Below are 24,513 nucleotides of genomic sequence, written 5' to 3'. Positions count from 1 at the left end.
CGTCAAAGCATGCATAGCATAAAACCCTTTCCTTCAATTAATTTCTCTCCGTAATTGTTAAAATAAAATTAATTTAAAAAATGTGGCCACACTATTCTCCAATTAAAAACAGCTGTTTGCTTGTCAAATTCTTCTTTGGTACGACTGCAACTGTTTTCGTAAGGAAATTACGTAAAATTGTGAGTAAATCATATTTGTGCTTAAAATTGTTAATATTATATTAAAAAATATTGCCATAATACTATCTACTACAATGCAAGTAGTGCAACATTGGCATTTCCTTTGCATGCAACAATATGTTTCTTTAACTGGCCAGATATAGTGCCCAAAGCATAATGTGAATCAAAATATTTCGATAACCAAAGGCATATGTTCAATATATATAATTTTTGTATGTATTTCTTTAAGCATTTATTATGTCGTTCCTCAAATCACAATATTACGATTATCCTGACGGGGAGGATGCGTTTGGAAAAATAGTAGCCACCAATAAATATGCTATTGGCACCGGTCTCGCTTGGTCAACATTCGATGTACTGATGTTATCCAAAACGCAAGGTTACCTGCCAACAATAGCTCGATTTGCATATAACACTGGTCCAATGATGGGCATGGCAACTGCGTTCACATTGACCACTTTGATTTCGACAAATGTACGCGGCAAGGATGACAAGTAATAACAGAATTGGATAATTGCTTAAATGAAATTATAATATACTAATTTAATTTCAGATTAAATTATTTTCTTGGTGGATTTGCCGCTGGTGCAGTGTACGGTGCGTGGAGACGGAATCATGTTGCCGGTCTCGTTGCAGGTCTTTTCTTTGGTAAGTAAAATAATTTTGAATTTTTTTTTAATAATTAATGAATACATAATTTTGTGTATATAGGTATGGCAGGTGCTGTGAAGAAACTATCAAAGGAAGAAGGCTGGGAATTCTTTCCACCAATCAAACATCAACAAGGCTCATTAAATGGTGTTCTTCATGACTTTACTCTAATGAAAGACCCTGCCAAACGTTCCGTTGAAAATTAAAAATAAAAATATATCTAAAGAAATATAAACGAAAAACATCTAATTTAAATGTTGTAAAATCTCACAACTATGTGTATTAAGAGAAACAAATTAGGAGTGAATACTTACTAAATTCCTTGTAAGTGTACCGAATACATATCTAAAATTGTATATTTCAATGTGACATTATTTGATGTTTATTTTCCACAAGATCCTTATAATGAGCTCATTGGGAATTTAATTTTGAATTCTGAATAGTTTTATATCATACACAAAAATATTTATTGCACAGATTGGAAGCTACTGATGCGATATCCATGTGTGATCCATGTGTACATATATGTATACATACATATATCTATCTCGGTGTCGTGTTGCAAATAACCAATAGGTAAACCAGCCTATTTTACCTATATAGCAACATGTTGCGACAGTATAAAAATGACAAACTGGAGCCGGAGTTGTTGTTGAGATTGCTTGCACACGTATGTATGTATGTGCATATGTATTTATGTATGTAACTGACACATTTGTATGTATTGTGTGTGCAAAAGCATTCAATTTAATTACACGCATGTACATACATTCATACATATATACGGATTATACACAGCTTTAAAATAATTTAACTTGTACTTGTACGTATCGTACATATATGTATGTACATATGTAAAGTTCAACAGTAAGCATGGAATGTGTGGAATATAATTGAGAAGATGTCAGCCATGGTACTCCATGATTTGAATAGAGCAGAACAGCTAAGAAGGAAAGAACATAGAGTAGCGAATAGCGCGTTAATGACGTGAGCCCACAGGTTACGTTTGCCCTGTGATGAAATGACTAACGGCGGTCCCTCAGGGCCACAGTAAAGCTACAGGAGACGGAGTTAGGGTTTAGTTCGTAGGTCCAGAACAGTAGGTAATACAGACTGGGCGTCAGAATAAGGTATAGGTGCGGACAGTACGAATCGTGCATATTGCTACTGCAAAGTAGCAGTATCTATGCAAGATTCCCCCTTCGGCAACAAGAAAAAAAAACGGTAAGCATGGACTCAGACATGAACATACATCGAGTTAAGAGACAACACTTGCTTGGCGCAGCATCCGTGTGGTAAGTGAGTACGAAGTGCAGAGGTGTTTCTTGTTTGATACATCGAGTGCAAACCGGGTTTAAGACAATGATGATGAGTTTCATGCTCATAAATATCTGCATGGTTTTGCTAATTATTATTATTTAAGATTAAGACTTTATATGAAAAGAAGCGCATTTAGCACCGATAGATACAACTTATTGCTCTCACTTCCTATATTCGACTAACAAGTTTTGGCCTTAAATCTTTTGTGTTGCATCATATTTAGATTATCTTCCGTTTTAACCAAATTTCTCAAAATGATTTAAAAAGTAGTTTGTAGTATCATTTCGCAATTGGTAAACAATGCTATATGCAATTATTTCAGTGTAACTAATGTCACTCCAGAATTTCATAGACGACAAGTTCCAAGTTTACAATTAAAACGTATTATACGAATTCATTTACCACGAAGCAGAAACTAACATACTTATAACAATAATGTTTTCTAGAAAAAATTAACATATAGATCATAACATATCGCAAGACATATGGAAATGTGAATAATTTCTAAATGTCTGGAAAATACGAGTCATGGCACACCCGATTGGTATTGCAGTCTGTGCCTGTTGGTTGTCCAACAAGTTGACACTCACAATGGGCAATGCATGTCAACAAAATAATGAAGAAATGTAAGATATACTCGAAAGGTTTTAACAAAGCCCATCAATCTTGCTTCACCGGAGGAGTACAGAGCAAAAAGGTAAGTCTGGTGGCAGTCGAAGACTGAGGGAGAGAGAATGAGTAGGAAGTAATGTGGAGCGGCGACTGTATTTAGCTGCCTACATCGAAGAGATTCGTGCAACAGATATGACTGTATGAAAAATGTGTCTGCCAAAAGAAAATCGAATACACAAATACACCTTATAAATGAGGAGAACTACAAATGCAATGCATTGTTAATCAAATGTTGATATTCACTTGGCAAAGCTATGATGCCACAGTTACTATGACAATCGGTGTAATCACTAAAAAATAGCATTATATACATACATATACATATACGAAGAAGTGAAATGTTGATTGGATGATAAAAAACAAGTGGAAGACAGAAATGGTAACACACAAAGCAGGGAATGAAAAGTATACAGATGTACATATGCATATAACTACTATATACATTTATTACACATTATCTACAAATGAATGCACCACCATATGTGCTGTACGTAAAAGTGCATTCATGGTATGTGTTGATAACGCCGCTGTAGACAATTTGGTGGATCCATGTCATTATTAACACAGAGTGTAGCAATTTTCAATAGTGAGAGAAGGTAAATAAAGAAATGAAGAGAAAAATGGAAATAACAACAACTAAAATTCAAAATAAGGGCAGCGTATTTACTTTTTAAATATTACTAATAAGTTTCAGTATTACTCTTTATTTTGCTGTGGATACCTTTCGTTGAACAGGAAACATGACAGCTGTAATCTTATGACTGGCATACCTTTAAAGTGACTCAGTGTCAATGACAGACATCAATGAACGAAAGAAAGTGAATTCCTCAAATTACATATGTTGGCCATAGACAAGAACAGCAAAGCGAAATGTTGAGGAAAGGGTTTTTTACTTATGGAATTTTCTTTTCTTAATATTTATCCTTACTATTTCCTATATCAACACAGCGAGTTCTAAACTTCATGCAAACAACAAAAATTATGAACGAACTGCGAAAAGTTCAGAGGGCAGTGGTTAACTTAACGCAGCGCGCTCCCGAAGGATATATTATGCACTTATATTATACATACATATGTATGAATGTATTATGTACACTTGTGCATACGTACAATATATTTGTGATTGAAGAATTAAACGTTTATGTAAGTATAAGCAGTAAAAATTCAAGAGCACATATTGTATTTCTTTTCGAGCGGCGCAATGTTGTTAGTTTGCCTTTAAGATAATTAAGCTCTTGAAGCTGCGACTTATAACGAAAAATATACTTGAAACTCATTTCTTCTGGAACAAATTTTGATTTTGCTAGTGTCATGGCAAAGCAAAACAAATAAAAGCCAAAAGCAAACAATAAACATATTTAAGAGGCAATACCGTACTAATGAGTTGGAGAAATGGAAACATCTAAACTGTCACATGCACATACAGTGGAACTTCCATAACTCGTATTTCTAGAAATCGAAGATCTCCATAACTCGAACTTTTGATTTGGCATTAGCGTTTAGAAATCAAATTTCATACAAATTCGCTTCCATAACTCAAACTTCTATAACTCGGAGTTCTCCATAACTCGAACTCTTAAATTGGCAATAGAAGAATAGAATTTCTTACCAATTGCCTTCCATAAATCGAACTTTTCGACCTTATGCCCTGGTCAAAATTAAAAATTTTACTTTAAAGGGACAATTTTAAAGGAGTCTGCATATTCGTATGGAGACGAACAAAAAATATGTTATTACACTTATAGATTTCATAAATCGTGTAACATAGGCATGAGATACAGACGTCAAGAGCCAAACAATAGCAAAGTGCAACAAGCAAATTTGCAGAATGCATGTTTTAACGTCTGTACATAAAACTTTATGGAAAGTAAATAACTAAAACTGTGGGTAAATCTATATTTTACAGCTTTTTGTAAAATTTATATTTTAATGCAAATTTCTATAACTCGAAGTCTCTCTAACTTTTTTTGTGGATTAGAGAAACTCCACTGTACTTACATACATAAATATAGCAGAGCGCCACATATATATTGATAAATTACTGTTATCGTTAGATATACCGTTCCAAACGAGTGCAAACGAAGAAATCAATGTTCATCCAAATAGGGCTGTTACGAACGAAAAAATTATTTTGGAGACCTCTGACAAAATATGTATATACACAAAAAATTATGTTTTAATATCAAACTCGGTACTTTTTTTTGTTAATGGACTTTAGTATTGTCCTAGACGCCGAATGTGTAGGTTTTGTTCGGTATATGCTGACTAAAGAAAGATGTAGACCAATAGCTTCAATTTTTATTCATTTATTCTGATAAACTTGTTGTATATTTATGAATCCAATACATAGCTACGTGATTTTAAGAGTTTTTGCTTTCGGACCAATGAATTTGAAATGAATTCATTTATCATATACAGTATATTCTTAAGCCCGTTGGAATTTTGGGCCATTTAATATCAACTTCCATTAGAGCTTCTTAATAATAAATCAAACATTCCACCCCATCTCAATAGCCACTTGAAACTGACTTATTTTCAAGTTACTTCCACTGATTTGTTTAATTTTGAATAGAAGTAATTCACTTTAATTACCAAAAAGATTCAGTACACACTTGCATGCATAATTGAAAGAAAACAAGGTTGGCCTGAATTCGGGCGCAGCCAAACATGCCATGCCTTCATTTCGCATTCAAACTATCATTACCCCTCGTGATTCCATTTGGACGTTACGTGTATGTATGAAAATATATCAAAAATGTCAAAAATTATAAGTATAGATTTAACTACAATATATAAAATAAATATAAAAACATTAACTTCTTTTATTGATATTTACCTAATACCGCGTACGATTCGTTTTTCACACAGCAGCAATACAGTCACTCCATTTCTGAGTAAGAATTCGAGTTATGTGGACTATACTATAAAATGTTAAAAGCACGAAGGCATGTCTGTTCATAAGATACGAGGCGAATATCTATGATATATGAGGTATATAACATATAACTATGTTTGTATTTATATAATCGTCCACTTAACGTATTTATGTATTTTGCAAGTAAAAGCACGCTCAACAAGTCACAGCTATCAATATTTTCCAACATTGTCCATTACGCATACTAGCACTTGTTGACTGGGTATGTGTACTGCAGAGGTCAAATGAACGAGCGATCGTTCACCCAACGCCAGTGCCGCTTGTAAAATGCATAACAATTTACGCATTTATAAAAACGAACCGCCACTGCAATTGGGACTACAGAACTCTGCACCGACAAAAGCTAACGATGCGTCTGGCGTCTGCGTTGGTGCACAAACTAACTCCGCACTTGGATGCCATGTGACACGCGGCAGAACGTCGAAGCAGCTTAGTGGCGACACACTTCAACCATTGGCACTGCCGCACAACCTTCTTCCAATGGCATCACGCCAAAGCTGAAAGAGGGAAAATCTGTTTTGTATTTGCATGCATTTACCCAACATATTCATTGCACTCCACGCCAGATTGCCTTATTGAATTGGATTATTTTGATTTTATGTTGCTACTGTATTCGCTCCCTCCACTCCATTAGCTTTCATCATTTTGGTGTGCGACACAGGGTGCTGGATAGCTGAACGAGCTGGACAAAATCAAACAAATAAAAACTGAATACATTGATTTCTATTAATTTAGATGTCAAATTTATTTACAAATATACATATATGTACATTATATCCGATATCACCTTTGAGTGTTATAGCGCGTATGCTGTTTATAACGGAAAACTCGTGATATTATTTAGTTTTGTTTCTTGGTTCACCGATTCAGCCCACTGTACGTAGTAATACAAATTCGTGGGGGAAATTGTTTTTACTATTCTTGCATTCACACACACACTTACACTAGTACCTACTTATGTGCAGTTAATTGTCGAATGTAATTGGATTTCGTTGCATATTAAAATGTCCATTAAGAATTCCTTTTCACACAGTTATTGTTTTTGCTATATAACAAGAATTATATTTTCAGAGAGTGCATGTTGCATATTGGCCTTCAGAGTAGAGGTTTTTGAATAGTTAATTGACATTGATTAAATACAAGTTTTATTGAGTTAAACTGACTGAATATATTATAGAGCAGGACTAATAGCAAATTATTTCATTGATGAATTTTAATTTCTAACTGTAATAAATGGTACTCCAAGGATGTCCGTAAATCCTGTGTATCGTATTTTTATACTCTCGCAACAAAGTTGCTAAGAGAGTATTATAGTTTTGTTCACATAACGGTTGTTTGTAACACCCAAAACTAAACGAGTTAGATATAGGGTTACATATACCAAAGTGATCAGAGTGAAGAGTGGAGTTCAAATCCGAATGTCTGTCGTCCGTCCGTCCGTCTGTGCAAGCTGTAACTTGAGTAAAAATTAAGATATCTTGATGAAATTTGGCACACTTATTTCTTGGCACCATAGGAAGGTTGCTTTCGAAGATGTGCAAAATCGGACTACTGCCACGCCCACAAAATGGCGAAAACCGAAAACACATAAAGTGCCATAACTTAGCCATAAATAAAGCTATGGAAATAAAATTTGGCACAAAGGATCGCACTATGAAGGGCATATTTGGATGTAATTCTTTTTGGAGAAGTGGGCGTGGCCCCACCCTCAAATAGGTTTTTTGTATATATCTCGCAAGCCAATAAAGCTATATAAACCAAACTTTCTGCAGTCGTTTCTTTCAGCCACTTCTTAATACACTCCAAAAATGAAAGAAATCGGATAATAACCACGCCCACCTCCCATGAAAATTACTAAAAGTGGGTTAACTCACTAACGAAAAACGTCAGAAACACTAAATTTCACACAAGTAATGTCAGATAGAAGCTGCACTCAGATTTTTTTACAAAATGGAAAACGGGCGTGGCGTCGCCCACTTACGGGTCAAAAACCCACACCTCAGGAACTACTCGACCGATTTCAATGAAACTTTATATAACTGTAATAGTTTCCTTACATTCCAATGATATGTTGTGAAAATAGGCTAAATCGCTTCACAACCACACCTACTTTCTATATACCAGAACTATCTGAATCGTTTACTTTACAATACATAAAGTAAGCACTAGCTGAGATATAGGTGCAGAACTTTGCACAAATACCACGTTTATAGTGTCATTCTAAAAGTCATCGTAATCGAACCATAGGTTTTCAAGGCCCCATATATCGAACATGAGGACCTCGGTGCTTCTAACCCAATATTAGTGTTTCAAACATTCAATGGACTTTATACAATATATATGTGGGCCAAATTGTGTATTATACGATTTATACAATACAATAACGGATACGAATTACAGTGGAACTTCTCTAACTCAAATCACCATAATTCACAAAAAAACTTCGAGTTAGAGATGTTTGAAAAAGATGTGAAATATAGATTTATATACAGTTTTATTTATTTACTTCGCATAACGTTTTATTTAAATACGTTAAAACATGTATTCCTTAATTATATTTGTTGGATTTTGCTATTGTTTCGCTCTTGACGTCTGTATCCCATGCCTTTCTTACATGATTTATGCAATCCATAAGTGTTATATCATATTTTTTGCTCGCACCCATATGATATGGAGGGATTCTTAAAATTATGCCTCGATAGTAAAATTTTTATTTTTGAATTATGCCCTGGTCGAAAAGTTCGATTTATGGAAGGAAATTTGTATGAAAATTGACTGCTATTGTCATTTCAAGTTCGAGTTATGGAAGTTCCACTGTATTTGTGATGGCAAATTTAATTTTTTTTTATATAAGTATATCTTTGTTTATTCTGTTTACTCAAGAATATCTCTCTTTATAGAGGGCAACATAAACTTATTTTTCTCATGTACAATGTTGACGTTGACAATCATTTATACACCTTCCAATATATACATACAGTTATGTACATACATACATATGTACATGTCAAACAATTATTTGCATTATATTTGGGAACAGCTTGGAATTGTCTTGTCGATTTGTTAGTTTTCCAATCAAACTTTCAAAAAAATTTAGCCTCATAACATAGTCATAACAAACTGTCAACACTTAGATGTTACAGTCCCGGGAATAAATCACTGAAAAAATAATGTACAGAGAGAAATCTAACTAGTCGCAATGAAGCCAACCTGATGCCAAAGGTCTTCATTATTTTACGGTTTTTGGTTTTTAGGATTTCACAATTTCAGTAGCTTGGTTTGTTCCACAAAATACTGGTTGTACATACATAAATGTCTCTCAAAGTGTAATTCTCACTTTCTGAAATATTAACAAATTACCCGGAGACTACAAATATGTACCTTGGTACGTATGTATGTATGTATGTAAATCACGTGAACTTTTACTTTAACGTAACTTTCTTTTTCATGGAGTCGAGCGCAGAATATGGAAAATTCGCAACAACGTTGGATCGCCTCCTCGTTAGATGGTGGCTAATTGGAAAGACACTCACTTTGCTCATTGAGTTTTGTACATTTGTAATGTACTCGTATAACGCGAATATAAAACATATTTTTCCTTACTATATGTATGGGTATGTATGTATTTCGCTCAAACATGTTTACTTTGCATTTTCGTACCCATACCGGCTTAAGTCATTGCGTATATCGCCTTTTATGACGAATCAACTATGTATCTCATTGTAGCCTCTGATGATTCATAGCATAACATTGATCAATTTAGTGATCTAAATATGCTCGTGACCTTGCTTTTTAATTAAAGTGAAAAATATTCATACATGCACACATATGTATATACATACATATTTTATAGATACATCATATGTATAAAAGCATGTATAAACATATTCTACAAATACATTTGTATAATATATACATACATACATATGTGCTCATTTGCTATAAGTTCGGCTACGCTTCTTTCCTCTTTCGAGGTGCAGGTTAAATGCCTCTATTCGAAAATATAACACTCCAATTGTGTGAGGCGAGAGTATAATATCCACAATGCAGACATGAACTGGCAATTGGAGTTTGTATACATTGAATATCTTTAAAGAACATATGTATATATTTTATTTTATTTTATTTTTTTCATGAACGTTTCCAATTGAATAAAATTGGACATTTCCATAAAATGTTCGTGTTTTGATACCTTATGAAATTCTATTATCAAATAATATTTACTTCGTTTCTTACTCTTTTGGTGGAAAATATTTTCAATCATATTTTTGATAATGTCTACTGATGTGTTAGTTTGGTTTATATAATATTTATAGTTGTAATAATCTTATGAAAACGCCGTCTTCTTCTTACACAGAGGTAGTCAAAATTATTTACACATCGGACGTTTTTTTTACAAGTTTCACAGAAAAGGCTTTTGCTTGTTGTTGTCGCAGGGTAACAAAGGGTAATGTACATAAATGTAATCATGTTACAGTACAAAATAATTAAAGTAGAATATATGTAAATTTTCGCAATGCAAAATATTCACACAACTTAATAGGTCTTATAGACGAACTGTTTTACTGATATACAAACATAAATATTTTTTATATAATCCTCGGAATCACATTTTTATAATTACATTAAACAGACAGCGGATGTTTTGGAATAGCTGCATATTATTTTCCCGTTCACTTACAAAATCCTAAGCGGACAAAATGGATACATATTTAATATGTATGTATGTATATGTAATACTGTAGATATTTGTACTCCATTAGATTACCTCGTAATCAAAGTCAATGTGCCATATTGTCTTCCAAGTGTGACACAACTGATTTAAAAATGAGTAAACTTCACGCCTGCGCATTCTCATTAGTGGCACCACATGATATCACAGCAATGGCTTTTGCGTCTTCAACTTGATAAATTACAAACGTTTTTTGTGGTAAGAGAAAACATTGTTTGCTGATACTCTCGATAAACTCGATAACTTTCACACTGAAGCGGTGGATAACTTTGTATTATCATTCATTTACTGCACTTTAATGCCCTAAATATATAAATTTCGCATTTGAGACTTAAATGAAAATGCACAAAGTATTCCGTTTTTGGAAACTTACTGTTTTTGGAAGCTTCGCGTAGAACTGACTCTTCAACAGTTTGTAATGTATTCAATTCTTCATGGTGTCACTATTATTACTATTATACACATTAGCCTAACGATCTATTGTATTGACTGCCGTGCCTCTACAATAATGCTTATGAGTAGAAATATGTGCATATACATATCGCTCATTTACTTGAATAGTGTCACAACTCAAAAAAGTCGATTTTTCAGAAGAGCGATTTAAAGTTTTCAATTGTCTCTTATTTAGCAAATATAGAAAAATGGCATCAGTTTATTGACAAATCTAGTGGCCTGTAATATATTAAATACAATGTTGAGCATAAATGGTCCAAATAGAGTGTACTAATGCTTTTTCTTGGGCATAAATGTGACCCACTTTGAATTATGTCATTATTTGTGAAAAAAAATAATTAAATTTCGTCGTCATAAGTCAAATGTGTCGGTTTTGTTGAAAAAAAATCAATACGAACAAGTAAGGAAGGGCTATGTTCGGGTGTAACCGAACATTTTATACTCTCGCAATTTATTTATTTAACTTTATTTATATTATATAATACACAATTTGACCCACATATTCGTCATATATATTGTGTTAAGTCCATTGAAAGTTGGAAACCATAATATTAGGTTAGAAGCACTGAGGTCCTCGTGTTCGATATATGGGGCCTTAAAAACCTATGGTCCGATTGCGGCGATTTTTAGAATGGGGCTGCCACACTACTAACATAGTATTTGTGCAAAGTTCTGCACCGATATCTTCACTAGTACTTACTTTATATATTGTAATGTAAACGATTCAGATTGTCTTCAAAGTTCTAGTATATAGGAAGTAGGCGTGGTTGTGAAGCGATTTGGCCTATTTTAGTAATTTTCAACCTAACTTTTGTATGGGAGGTGGGCGTGGTTATGATCCGATTTCTTTCATTTTTGGACTATATTTGGAAGCGGCTAAAAAAAATGACTGCAGAAAGTTTGGTTTATATAGCTTTATTGGTTTGCGAGATATGTATAAAAAACTTTGTAGGGGGCGGGGCCACGCCCACTTCCCCAAAAAAATTACATCCAAATATGCCCCTTCATAATGTGATCCTTCATACCAAATTTTATTTCCATAGCTTTATTTATGGCTTAGTTATGGCACTTTATGTGTTTTCGGTTTTCGCCATTTTGTGGGCGTGGCAGTGGTCCGATTTTGCTCATTTTCGAAAGCAACCTTCCTATGGTGCCAAGAAATAAGTGTGCCAAGTTTCATCAAGATATCTTAATTTTTACTCAAGTTACAGCTTGCACAGACGGACGGACGGACAGACAGACATTCGGATTTGAACTCTCTTCACCCTGATCACTTTGGTATATATAACCCTATATCTAACTCGTTTAGTTTTGGGTGTTACAAACAACCGTTATGTGAACAAAACTATAATACTCTCTTTAGCAACATTTGTTGCGAGAGTATAAAAATTTAATTACTTTTCACCAATATCGTTGTAATACAAAATATGTCGTTCTTTCTGAAAAGAAAACCAAATTCACTCTATGACAATAGAGAGAAGTGTTGTTATTGTAGTTAAAAAATATTGCAACATATCAAGTTTAATAACGGCACATTCTTATTTCACCGCTTATTTTTCTACGCATCGGAATGAAATTTTTATACAATGTGGACGCTGAAATTGCACACATTTCTGCATACTCAACTCAGAAATCGTGTTTTTTGAGTTATGACACTATTCAAGTAAATGAGCGATATGTATATAATATATTTTCATCATATATACAATGGTAATAATAAAATAATCGTAACGAGCATTGCTAAGTGTCTATTACTAGTAGATGTTTTGAGTGTAAACTTCGTTGGATCACAACAAATAAACCAACGACAATTTACTTGAGATCTTTGCTCATCAATCGCATAGGAAATACACTTTGATTGTATTTAATTATTGGTGTAGTATGCACTGAAATATTTGAAATTTAGAAAACTACAATTGTTATTCTTCTTAGTAATATGTACACATGTACTAGGACGGTAATTTATCCACTTCTGGTGCCTCATTCACACCCCATTATTTTGCTAATACGTATGTACATATATCAAATACGAGACGAGTTTAATAAAATTAGCTAAATATTAAGTTGGCAAATATCTCCCTTCCATTTTTTACTGTTTTTTCAATGCTTTATAAAAACTGTTACCGTGATGGGATTTAGTGCGGAGGAGTTTATATGTGCCGTTTCGTTCGATAATTTGTTTCCATTTAGACGGCAACTTCATAATACCTCCTCGTGAAAGCCCCGCTCCTTATTTGCAAAGAACTTGGACAGTCATTTTTCACCAGCCTCTGTTGAGTTCAACTTTACACCACCAAAGTCGTTCGCCATGGACAGGAACAGGTGGTAATCACTTGGCACTATCTCCGGGCTATATGGTGCGTCTGCCATATGGGAGCAGCTCATAGTGGATTATTCCCTTCCAATCCCACCAAACACACAAAAACCTTCCTGGCCGTCAATCCCGGCTTGGCCACTGCTTGGGACGATTCACTGGCCTTCGACCACGACCGTTTTCGATTGATATTGTTGTATGTGATCAATTTTTCGTCGTCAATCACCATCCGCTTCAAAAATGGGTCGAGTTCGTTCCGTTTCAGCAGCATTTCGCAGGCGTTGATTCGGTCCAGAAGGTTTTTTGCGTCATGCAGCACCCAAACATCAAGCTTTTTTGTGTATCCAGTTGGTTTAAAAAGGTTTGGTGACTAACACCCATCTCCTGGGCGATGTCACGAGATGCCACATGTCGGTCTAACTCGATGTTTTCCATCATTTTCGTCGTCCCAGGTCTTACGCCGGCTGTTATGACGCATGAATTACATACTGTAAAGTAAAATAACGTATTTATGTGTGTACATTCTATTTTCTTCTCAATAAGAAAATTGATGAGATATACATACATACACATCTTATCGCATGTAAAATTATCATATATAAATACCACAGAGCATACATCAATACACAAAACTGTATGTATGGACATTTTTATATTTAGGTTGCTGATAAGGAAAGAATTCACTAACTTAGGCACAGAAAGCACTTTCGGATTCACCAACGTGTGGAAGAATGAAAAACATTCGAATATGATGATATGATAATATAACAAAATTTATGTACCATATGTGGATGTATGTGTGAACATATATTATATATTCACCCAACTTCAAACCGATATTACATAATAGGAAAACGATCTTAACACTTTTACCGGAAGTCAGCATGAAGACTTACCTTGTATAAAATACTGTTGTCCCTTCTGTGAGTGGCTAAAAACCACGGGACTAAATTAAATAATCCGTCGATTTCCAACCACTTGGACCTACATACATATGTATGTGAGTTTCAAACTCTAAAATATTAAAGAAATAAATTACATTTGTAAGTGCACGGTATATATTTATTTTTACTACAACTAAGTAATAAAATAATTATTGCTATCCACCATTTGAGAGAAGAACAAGAACTTCCATTGTCATTTTTAAATACGTACGAATATACATGCATATGTATTTAGAATTTATATATGCATGCATGTATGTAGAAACAACCACAAGACGAAAAGCGGCACCAGGCTCTAGATTTTAGACAAGATGATTAAAGAGGTATACTATTTGTGACTGTGATTTGTATTGGTACCGTTGATCACGTCTTTTTACAACATTAGCATTGCCTCTGCCCCACAACGGCCAACAACAATTTAGTAAAGTTGCATTCCAACTACCTCATTGTGACTATTCGTGCAGCAAATGCATTATTGCACTGCTGTAGATAGTGAATAAAACATCTGGTGGATTTGTCGGTAATGCTTCGGCGATTTAAGCGAGTTAACTGCAAAGTTTGCCACTATTGCAAATCACTAGTTTGTGTTGACATTCCTTTGATTGGACAACGGGCATTCAGCTTGTGTTCAGTCGTTGATATTCGCTGATTATTGTAAGCTGCGGTTTTAATTCATATGGCTCAGGTGGATGCGAACACAGCAGAAACGAATTCCCCGTCTAAAGTTTTTAACACTTTATGTGCAATATAATGACACATTTATAGTCTTATATATAGCCTTGAGTGGCATAATAATAGGATTTAAAAATTTTCCTATTTCCAATACATATGTGTCAAAATGTGAAAAATTTTACTTCTAATTACTTTAAATACCTTAAAATGAGTTGAGTGTAACTGTAAATGGCACGTGGCATAACTGTAGTACATGAATTTAATAAAAATAATGTTAAATATTGAAATACTCATTAAAATCAAGTTGTATGTATAGTTTAGTTTTTTTCGAACATACATACATATTTAGCATCCAAACTTTTACGGTATACATTTTGCTTACATGCTGTCATCACAATACTTCACTCTTCATTAGAGTTTCATTTTGTTCACAATTGGTCATATGGTACCAGTTTTCCATTTATTCAAGTTTTCTTTCAAGCAAAATTGCAATTAATTTGTCTAATTATTGGTTATTAGTCTAAGATATCTCAATCATTTATACGATGTTGTAAGTATATATATACATATATTCCCATTAATTTGTTCTGTTACAAATAACTGTTAAATTAAAGATGCTATATCTGTGGAACATATTCAATATTCGATCAATAGTGCTTTTTTCTACCAGACACATATCTTGGATATCTTGGATATGTGTCTGGTTTTTTGAGAATCTACGAGGCAGACATCAATAAGAAGTCGAAATTCATATCTCCCTCGACGATATTTATCAAATTAGCCGAAATGTATGCTTTAATTGCTATAGTTAGTACATACAAATAGATACAAATATACATGTATGTACATATGTATGTATGTATACACATACGATGAAAAATTGCCACTGTTCAAATTATAACTTGGCTGTATTGCTACCGCGATTTTGTTTATATGCCAACGCGCGACTGCACCCATTTGTTGCCCCAACATTGTATTACCGTCAATTGTATAGATTTTAATGTTTTTGTCGTCACTTTAGACCGCTTTGGCTTTGTCACCTTAACATACCGCTTTGCGCCACGCCCATTTTCCTATTTTATTTTGCTAACACAACAGGTTTGTAAGGTCTGTACATATGTACTTATGTATGTTATGTTAATTTGTGGGACTTAAATTATAATTGGCATTCTAATAAACAAAATTTAGTAAATTGAAATCATATTTAGTTACACAAAACTAGTTGATTTGACTAAAGGGTACATACACAGAGAGATATGTATGTGTATGAAAAAGTGATTGTTTTACTTATAATTTAAATGCATTCAATGCACTTCCCTGTTATATAAGTCTCTTAAAATCAAAAATAAACGTCCGTGTATCCAAAAAAAATGTTGATAATGTAATTCATTAAATCATTCACTATGTAATATTGAAAACACATAAAATCTATTGCTATCTTTTTGTACTGACACTCACCTCCAAGCCCTCGTCATTGTGTCACGAATTTGATAGTATAGCAAAAACGTTATTTAACTGTCAACTTCGTTTGAGAACTGAACCCTATACCTAACCAAAAACATGTATGTATGTGTATGCACATAAATATATATATAAGTATATGTATAATGAATTCAATAAGAATCGTCTCGCAACGTTCATTTCATTTCCATATTCCCTTCTAATTCAATCAGTATTCATTTAAAGTACCATTGATTGACACCAACTCTACTCATCAAACCAATGAAAGACCAGCGCTTCAATAGATATGGTATTTCATGTGTGTGTTTACACATTTAGCTTTCGAAATTCACTCTGCAGTGACGCTTCTCTTTCCCATAAAACTTATTACGAAATTTCTTTTGAAATGTCAAACTCAAATAAAATCGAATATTACTCAAACTCAGCTGATTATACGCTCTTCTTTCAGCGTGGCAATCAATTACAATCAAGACTGTGATACATACATACATACATTTCAACAGAGGCCCCACATGGAGTGAGTGATCTGTGCAAATACAGTGGAACTTCCATAACTCGAAGATCTCCATAACTTGAACTTTTGAATGGGCAATAGCGTTTAGAAATAAAATTTCATACATATTTCCTTCCATAACTTGAACTTCTATAACTCGAAGTTCTCCATAACTCGAACAGTTGCATTGGCAATAGAAGTCAAATTTCATACACATTTTCTTCTATAAATCGAACTTTTCGACCAGGGTATAATACAAAATTAAAAATTTTACTATCGAGGTAGAATTTTAAAAGATTCCCTCTATCATATACATAGATCCGAATAAAAAATATGATATTACACTTACAGATTGCATAAATCATGTAACAAAGGCATGGAATACAGACGTCAAGAGCCAAAAAATAGCAAAGTGCAACAAACAAAATTACAGAAAATTCTATAACTCGAAGTCTCTCTAACTCGAAGTTTTTTTGTGGATTATAGTGATTCGAGTTAGAGAAGTTCCACTGTATGTGTACATGTATACGCGTAGGGGGATGAGGTTATATGTGGAAGTTCACGTACGTGAAGAAAGTTTCTGATTGTCATTCACTTGGGAGTGGCCAGGAACGATTATTTTGCATATGACTCAAGCAGCTCACATCTTCCGGTTTTAGACCAAGTATCCCCTGGGTAGCCAACAGACATCCATTTTCCTCTCTCGGCGAACCAAAATCAAACTCTACAAGTCGCTTATTATTCCCGTCCTGATGTAAGGTGCAGAAGCGTGGACGATCACAACATCCGATGAGAAGACTATTGGGGTTTTCGAGAGAAAGGTTTCGGGGAAGATTTATGGTCCTCTGAACATTGGCAACGGCGAATACCACAGACGATGGAATGATGAGCTGTACAATTTATACGACGACATTGACTGGTTAATTCGGCTATAGTCGCGTAAGCGCTTCCAAATACTTACACAAATGTTCGCAATTATTTATTAAGTGCCTTACAGAAGTTATCCTACATGTATGTACATATGTATGTATACATTTTTTGTTTGCACATAATGGATATTTTACTCTGTAAATATTTATGTAATTTATGTTATTAGTAATAATGTCACTCACCTTTCTAAAATCATATTTCTTTTTTTTCATTAAATGTCAATTGACTTTAGGATTTAGAAATTAATTTTTAAGAAATTTCAGATTAGTTACATACATATGTAGGTAGAATATGAGTAGAATGAAATCTCTCCATCCTAATTATAATGTAAAAATTCATTTTCAATTCAGTACGTACACATTTTCGAATGTGGCTGCCTTTATGACCAATCAAATGATTACTGCGTTCTTTGGAGATTTATTTATATTATATTATTCATTATTTCCACTGTTTACCCAAGTACACACCTAATTTCTCCATAATTAGACATTTTGAATTATTTTCGAATTAATTTATAGCACTTAAGCGGTGTGCTGCATGATGTGCAAATGTTGTGGGTTCTCAAGGGAATCACACTAACACTAACAATTCCAAATATTTGTCTTAACATACATATGTACATATGTATGTATGTATATACAAAAACTTCCGCACATTGTATAAATAGAAATAATTCAGTCAATTGTCCCAAGGGCACATTGAGAACAACCACAATATAACCACAACGAATGTGCTCTTCGTATATTCGTCCATATTGCTCGAATGAAGGTAATGAAGGGTAAGTACTCTATATGATTTGTTTGTAATTTCACACTTATTAACACAAGATCTAAGTCTTTTGAGATCTGTTGTCAATGACAATAACTAACTATCCTAACCAATACACCAACTTAAAAATGGAGCTTTTTCAGTGCATATTAATGAAATTTCAAACCTTTGCCGTTAGGCAACTTTAATATATTGAAGAGATTGATGAAGAGGAAGTAATAGCAGTTGACTATTCCTCCCATAGGAGTATGTTTGTATGACGTCCGTATTATGATCAGCCTAGTCGAAGTATTAACTTGGAATGCTTTGTGTTTGTAGTAAATACTTTGAAGTTTTCTGCAGGAATTTCATAAGTTGCGAGAGTGGCGTGAAGTGATCATCTAAATTAGCTCCAAAGCAGGCATTTAAATTTTACGACACTCGCCGTCGTCGCGCTGTTATTTATGCGTGCAATGCACTGATAGCAGTAACAACAACATCGGCAGCAAAAAACATGCAACCACAGACACAATGCCACGTAGAGTATTTGTAAAGTGTCTGTGTTGCTTCGATGGGAGGGGTTTGTCAGCTGTCATAGCCCAAGCTATTCTGCGTGAGTTCCCATATATCGGACCATCATTCATTGCCTCGCTGACAGTTGGTGCTGGTATTTGGGTAAAAGATGCGTGTTGCAAGACACGAGGCGCTATTCAAAACAGAAGAATAGTGAGTCTGATGCTTTGCATATTTTTTCATCTTTTCCCTGCCCTTGCTTCATGTAGTGATTTATACTTTGTTAAATCTTATAAATACTTCAGTTTATGTTAATGCAAAGCGACAATGACGATTTCCTAAGCTCTTTTAAGTTATAATCAAATAGTGGCATTAACAGCACATGTACGTAAATTTATTGTTGGTTGACGCCGAAGTCTACTTTAATAAACAAACAATTGAACTGAGCTTAGAATCTTAATGACGCCAAGACATTTCGGTAGATGAATATACTCTATATTAAAATAAACAAGTTTTTCATACTTTGAGTGTGTTAGGATACGCCAGGATACAGTTTTGCCAATTATATATTTTTCGTACAAACCTCGCAAATAAAACAAATTATTAAGCGTCATATGTTTCAGTAAATGACAGTGGAGGTCTAATACGAATTAAATATTAAAAAAAAGCATAAGTTAAAACGGGGAAGTTATGTAAATTTCTATGTATGTATGTGTGTGTATGCATATGTACCTAGTTAAACTGATACAGAAAAATTTATTATATAATACAACATCAAAGCACAAGAATAAGCTAAGAATTCGGATTCTCTGTTATATTTCGTGGCTGCTTAGTGGTTGAACTACATATACATACATAATATCCTATGTATATGTATATGTATATCTGTGTTCGCACTTATGTTTATGGGTACGACTTTTTTTGTAAGCCACTTTACTTCATGATGGACACATTTTAAACAGTCTCATGTAGGAAAACTTTAAAGTCAGCATTGGCATAATTAAGTGCCAAAGACAAAAATGTAGAAGCATGTGTGAAAAAAACTAAAGAAATTAAAAACCCACGTGATCAAAGTATGTAAAATACCTGTCAGGCCGTGAGACGTGCCAATAAATTTGTAATACCGAGGAAGTAGAAAACGGCTCGCCTCCTGCATTTATACAAAAATGGTGCAAATAGTGATATTAAATAATTAGGCCGGCTTATATACAGGTGGACCACCACCGATTGTTGGACTGATAAGCGATAGAATTATGTACATATATGAGCAGAAGAGGGTAAGTTTTTATGCCATTTTAAATTGAAGTTCACAGCACATTCTGGGTGCTTCATTCACATGTTGCTTCTAAAAGCATAATGGAATCGAGATATACATATGTACCTAAAAAAGGTAAAACAAATACTTGCAAAACCATTCATATAATGCCAAGCCAGTGTTCGGTGAAAAAAAAAAACAATTCTACTCTGTTTAACAAAAGAATAATGATCAAACAAGAAAAATAGTAATATATACATATGTATGTGTATGTCCATATTATGCTAATTTCGTTTCTTTTCAGTTGATTAATTTCCCATCGAAATTCGATGTGTTTATTCTAATGGAAGAATCTGGTAACGAACCTACACATAAATACACATATAAACCAGAATATGTATATATTACATGGAACTTAGGTATATATGTACATACATATACTAACTAAAACTATTCGACGTTTCGATCCAACAATTCGTTTGCCATTAGTTACCAGTCACCAAATAATGCTCTTTTCACTTTTATTCAATACTAAAACTGTCTAATAGACAGATAATACATTTGTTACCAATATACCTATTTTGTGCATATGTACATACACACTAGTTTTGGGCATAGTGTATATCAGAGCCGGATAGGGCATTATTCGAATAATAATATTCGGTTTGCAGTATCCGGATAGTCGTAAGTTGTCGACTATTCGATTAACCGTTCACTCAATTTCTATTTTTATTGAAAAAAAAGTGAAACTCACGAAAAATGCGCACAATTGACATTTTCAAATGCGTCCTTCTTTTGAATAACATTATAAACAGTATTCCATTAAATTCTATAAAGTTTTACTAACTCCTTAGGCGAAACACCAGTCTTAAACTTAGTAACAGTCTCCGATCTATTAATAATCGAAAATTCCTTTTTTTTCGGTATATTATTTACCAATTTTTATATTTTAAGGTTGAGTTAGTCTGTTTAGAATGCAATAAACTCCAACCACTATGGTTACTTAAAGCAAATCTAAGGATAAAGGCTCAATCAGGCAGTGTGTAAATACTTTTGACTACTAAGAGTGATCAGTTCATTTGCCCATTTCCCTGTCATATCTCCAGCTATTCTTACCAAACTAACTTCGTTCGCTTAGGAACAGATCAAGGTTTTCAACAACATAATATTTTGTTGCTCTGCAACAACAACAGCAACAATTAAAAAGTTTTTTTAGTGAAATTTTTAAAACCGTTCAATGTGTAAATAATTTTGACTACCTCTGCATATACATACATATACCTATAATATGTATATTATATACACGCCTCTTACACGCACCATACGTGACCCCAATTTGTTAGCGGCAACAATAAATTCCTCGGCATGTGACAATCGCTTACATTCATGCATGCATTCATACACGCAGATATTGTACATACATACATATACACATTCAGAGGTATGGCCAGGATAGATGGAGCGTCAACGACGCATTTTTAGAGATGCCGCTCAACTGCAATCGATCGTAAGTTGTTTTCCGTACACACTTCCTAGTTACAGTATACGTGTACAAGTTCAGTACTATCAGATACACCCGATAGTTAAAGCTAATAATGGTAATTTAAAAATTATTTATTCCTTCGTCTAGATTGTTGTGGCCTTTAAAATAGTCCCCATTTGTTATAATGACTTATGCCGGCGCTTCGTACTTCAGGGGTATGCATATCAACATAATAAATTTTTTTTGGCCATTTGACTCTCCAAACCGTGCATATACCGTGAATATGTATGACTGTATTTTGTATACATATGTATCAGCAAGTATTTAGACATTTACCAATGGTTATAAACCATGTATTTATGGAACGGATAATGAGCCTGCCAAAAACTAATAAATTGGATAAGTAAGCATTAACGAAGCGCTTCAAATGAAGTAGGGCATAAAGTGTACTTTATAATAATCGGTTTCAAAATACTATTAGTTAAATGTTCATTAAATTTAATAGACATTTAATGTTTGGTAAATAATTACATAAAGTCTTTTATTTATGTGAGTTACAGAGTTTTAATCGAATCGCAAGTTATTCTATTTCTAAGAGGAGAATTCTTGTTCGATTTAAACTTTACATTCGTTAACAGCAGATAATGCCGCCTTGAGCATAATATTGATGTGCATTCCAATCTCTTATAAAACGACATCACAACTGGTGATAACGAGCCAGTATTATTTATACGAACTCATATATGTACATAAGTACATACATAAATGAATAAAATGAAGTAAGTGCAATTGTTCAGGCCTATTTTTTAGATTGGAAGTCGTCCGAGAGATTTATCAACTAAGAAATGTACCAAGATCATATATAGCAACCAAAGTCTTGCCACTTGCAGCTTGTGTTCCTTTCTTAGAAACAGATAAATTTAAGTTTGGGGAAAACTGTGTTACAGATTTGTTAGCGGTAATCCACAAATTCAGTTTACGAATTACCTAATTTGGTACTCAGGCTTATATTGAATTAAAAAAGAGTCATATTTCAAAAATATATGAATGTTATCAAATGTCAGGCAATATCAAAATTTTATATGCAAATGATCTGCGTCTACGGATCCATATACTTATGTATGTATAGGCATATACATATGTATGTACATAGGCATATACATATGATTATACATACATATCTACTTGATACGAAAGATTCAATTAAAAATGATTAAATACTTAAATTTGCCAATACGAAAAGAATAATGTTAGTAAATCAGAGATTACTAATAATTATTTATTATTATAAATAAAATAAATCGAACTTTTCGAGGGCCAAGGCATAATACAAAATTTAAAATTTTACTTTCAAGGAACAATTTTAAAGGAGTCCGCATATTCCTCCATACGAATATCTTTAAAACAAAAAATATGATATTACACTTATAGACTTCATAAGTCGTGTAACAAAGGCATGGGATACAGACGTCAAGAGTCAAACAATAGCAAAGTGCAACAAACAAAATTGCAGAATGCATATTTTAACGTATGAACATAAAACTCTATACGATGTAAATAAATAAAACTGTGTATAAATCTATATTTTCCAGCTTTTTGAAAAATTTATGTTTTAAGCAAAGAGTTAGATAAGTTCCATTGCATTATTTCAGTTATTCAACTATTTGATTTTCACTAATGAACACCATTAAATCAATGACTCAACGCAGTAAAATCTACGCACAGCACGTGACATATGTAAATGTTTATGTGTATATATGTATATGCCTTTCTTATCTATATAAATACATATGTGTATGTATCTGTTCAACTTTGACTTCATGAAGAGGCAGCCATTCAAGTGACAGCATACCCTAGTGCTGACTAGTGATGAGCGATATTTCACTACCGGTGATTTTTTCACTGTGATTGAAAAATCGCATATAGCAACTGCCATCAATTTTTGTAAATAGCAGTGATTTACAATCGCAATTGCAGTTCAGTAATTTGAGTTCGATCACAATAGCTATAGAGAAGTTCAGTGCTTTTGTTCGATCACAGTACATATAAGAGTTCAGTACTTCTAATTCGATCACTGTTCGAAAGCAATAGTAATAGCAGTTCAAAGGAGCAATCACTGTTCAGTAGCAATATCAGTTCGAAAGTAGCAATCACTGACCAGTGATCACAGTAGCAATTTTAGTTGCGATTTCGATCATTTTGGATACGGTGATTACAAAAGTAGTTAAATGTACCCAAAATTTTTTTAATTAGTTAATTATGATTATAAAAGCATGTAAATTTTGGATATTGTTAAAATTAATAAAAATGTGAATGTAAAAAATTAAAAAAAAATGTGGAGTAAAAATTCTCATAAATTCGTTTTTTTTCGCAATAGCTATATAAAATCACAGTGATTTAAAAAAAGCAATCACTGTGATTCAAAAATAGCAATATCGCTCATCACTAGTGCTGACACAGAAGTCGGTCGAGCACGCCATCGGCATATACTACATTTGTACACCGTAAATTGAAACTTCTGTGTCAATGCCTTTGTTTTAGTTGAATTTTGTTATTGCTTAAGCTTTTAATTGCATAACAAGAGTCGAATTGTCATGCTGATATATCACGAAGTGTGTCAACGTGTACCTACGATAGACGATAAAACGCAATGAAAGCACATTTTGAGAATTCTTATTTTGAGTTCATACCTATTTACACAATATCGCTTTAGATATGTAGGTATGTACTTAATAAATATAAGCAAGAGCACGTACATA

General features: G+C 33.5%; 2 protein-coding genes across 2 annotated transcripts in view; one reads left to right on the top strand and one right to left on the bottom strand.

The window, feature by feature from the left end:
- LOC105221396 (cyclin-Q) overlaps positions 1-24,513 on the bottom strand; it is a 61,774-nt gene that overhangs the window by 18,494 nt on the left and 18,767 nt on the right. The gene's annotated exons all lie outside the window — the stretch shown is intronic.
- LOC105221392 (NADH dehydrogenase [ubiquinone] 1 alpha subcomplex subunit 11) lies at positions 35-1,199 on the top strand. Its single transcript, XM_011198351.3, has 4 exons — positions 35-179; positions 409-673; positions 733-827; positions 891-1,199. The coding sequence occupies exons 2-4, from the start codon at positions 417-419 to the stop codon at positions 1,034-1,036; spliced, it is 498 nt and encodes a 165-aa protein (XP_011196653.1). The 5' UTR covers positions 35-179; positions 409-416; the 3' UTR covers positions 1,037-1,199.

This window comes from Zeugodacus cucurbitae, chromosome 6, assembly GCF_028554725.1.
Source record: "Zeugodacus cucurbitae isolate PBARC_wt_2022May chromosome 6, idZeuCucr1.2, whole genome shotgun sequence".
Lineage (NCBI taxonomy): Eukaryota > Metazoa > Arthropoda > Insecta > Diptera > Tephritidae > Zeugodacus > Zeugodacus cucurbitae.
The sequence above is the reverse complement of the archived record's forward strand: the minus strand, read 5'-3'. Positions and strand labels throughout refer to the sequence as shown.

Bases quoted from the DNA above. Each gene is read 5' to 3' on its own strand.
- LOC105221392 (XM_011198351.3), top strand. From the start codon at position 417: ATGTCGTTCCTCAAATCACAATATTACGATTATCCTGACGGGGAGGAT. The intron at 674-732 runs GTAATAACAGAA...ATTTAATTTCAG, and splicing joins GTACGCGGCAAGGATGACAA to ATTAAATTATTTTCTTGGTG. The intron at 828-890 runs GTAAGTAAAATA...TTGTGTATATAG, and splicing joins CGTTGCAGGTCTTTTCTTTG to GTATGGCAGGTGCTGTGAAG.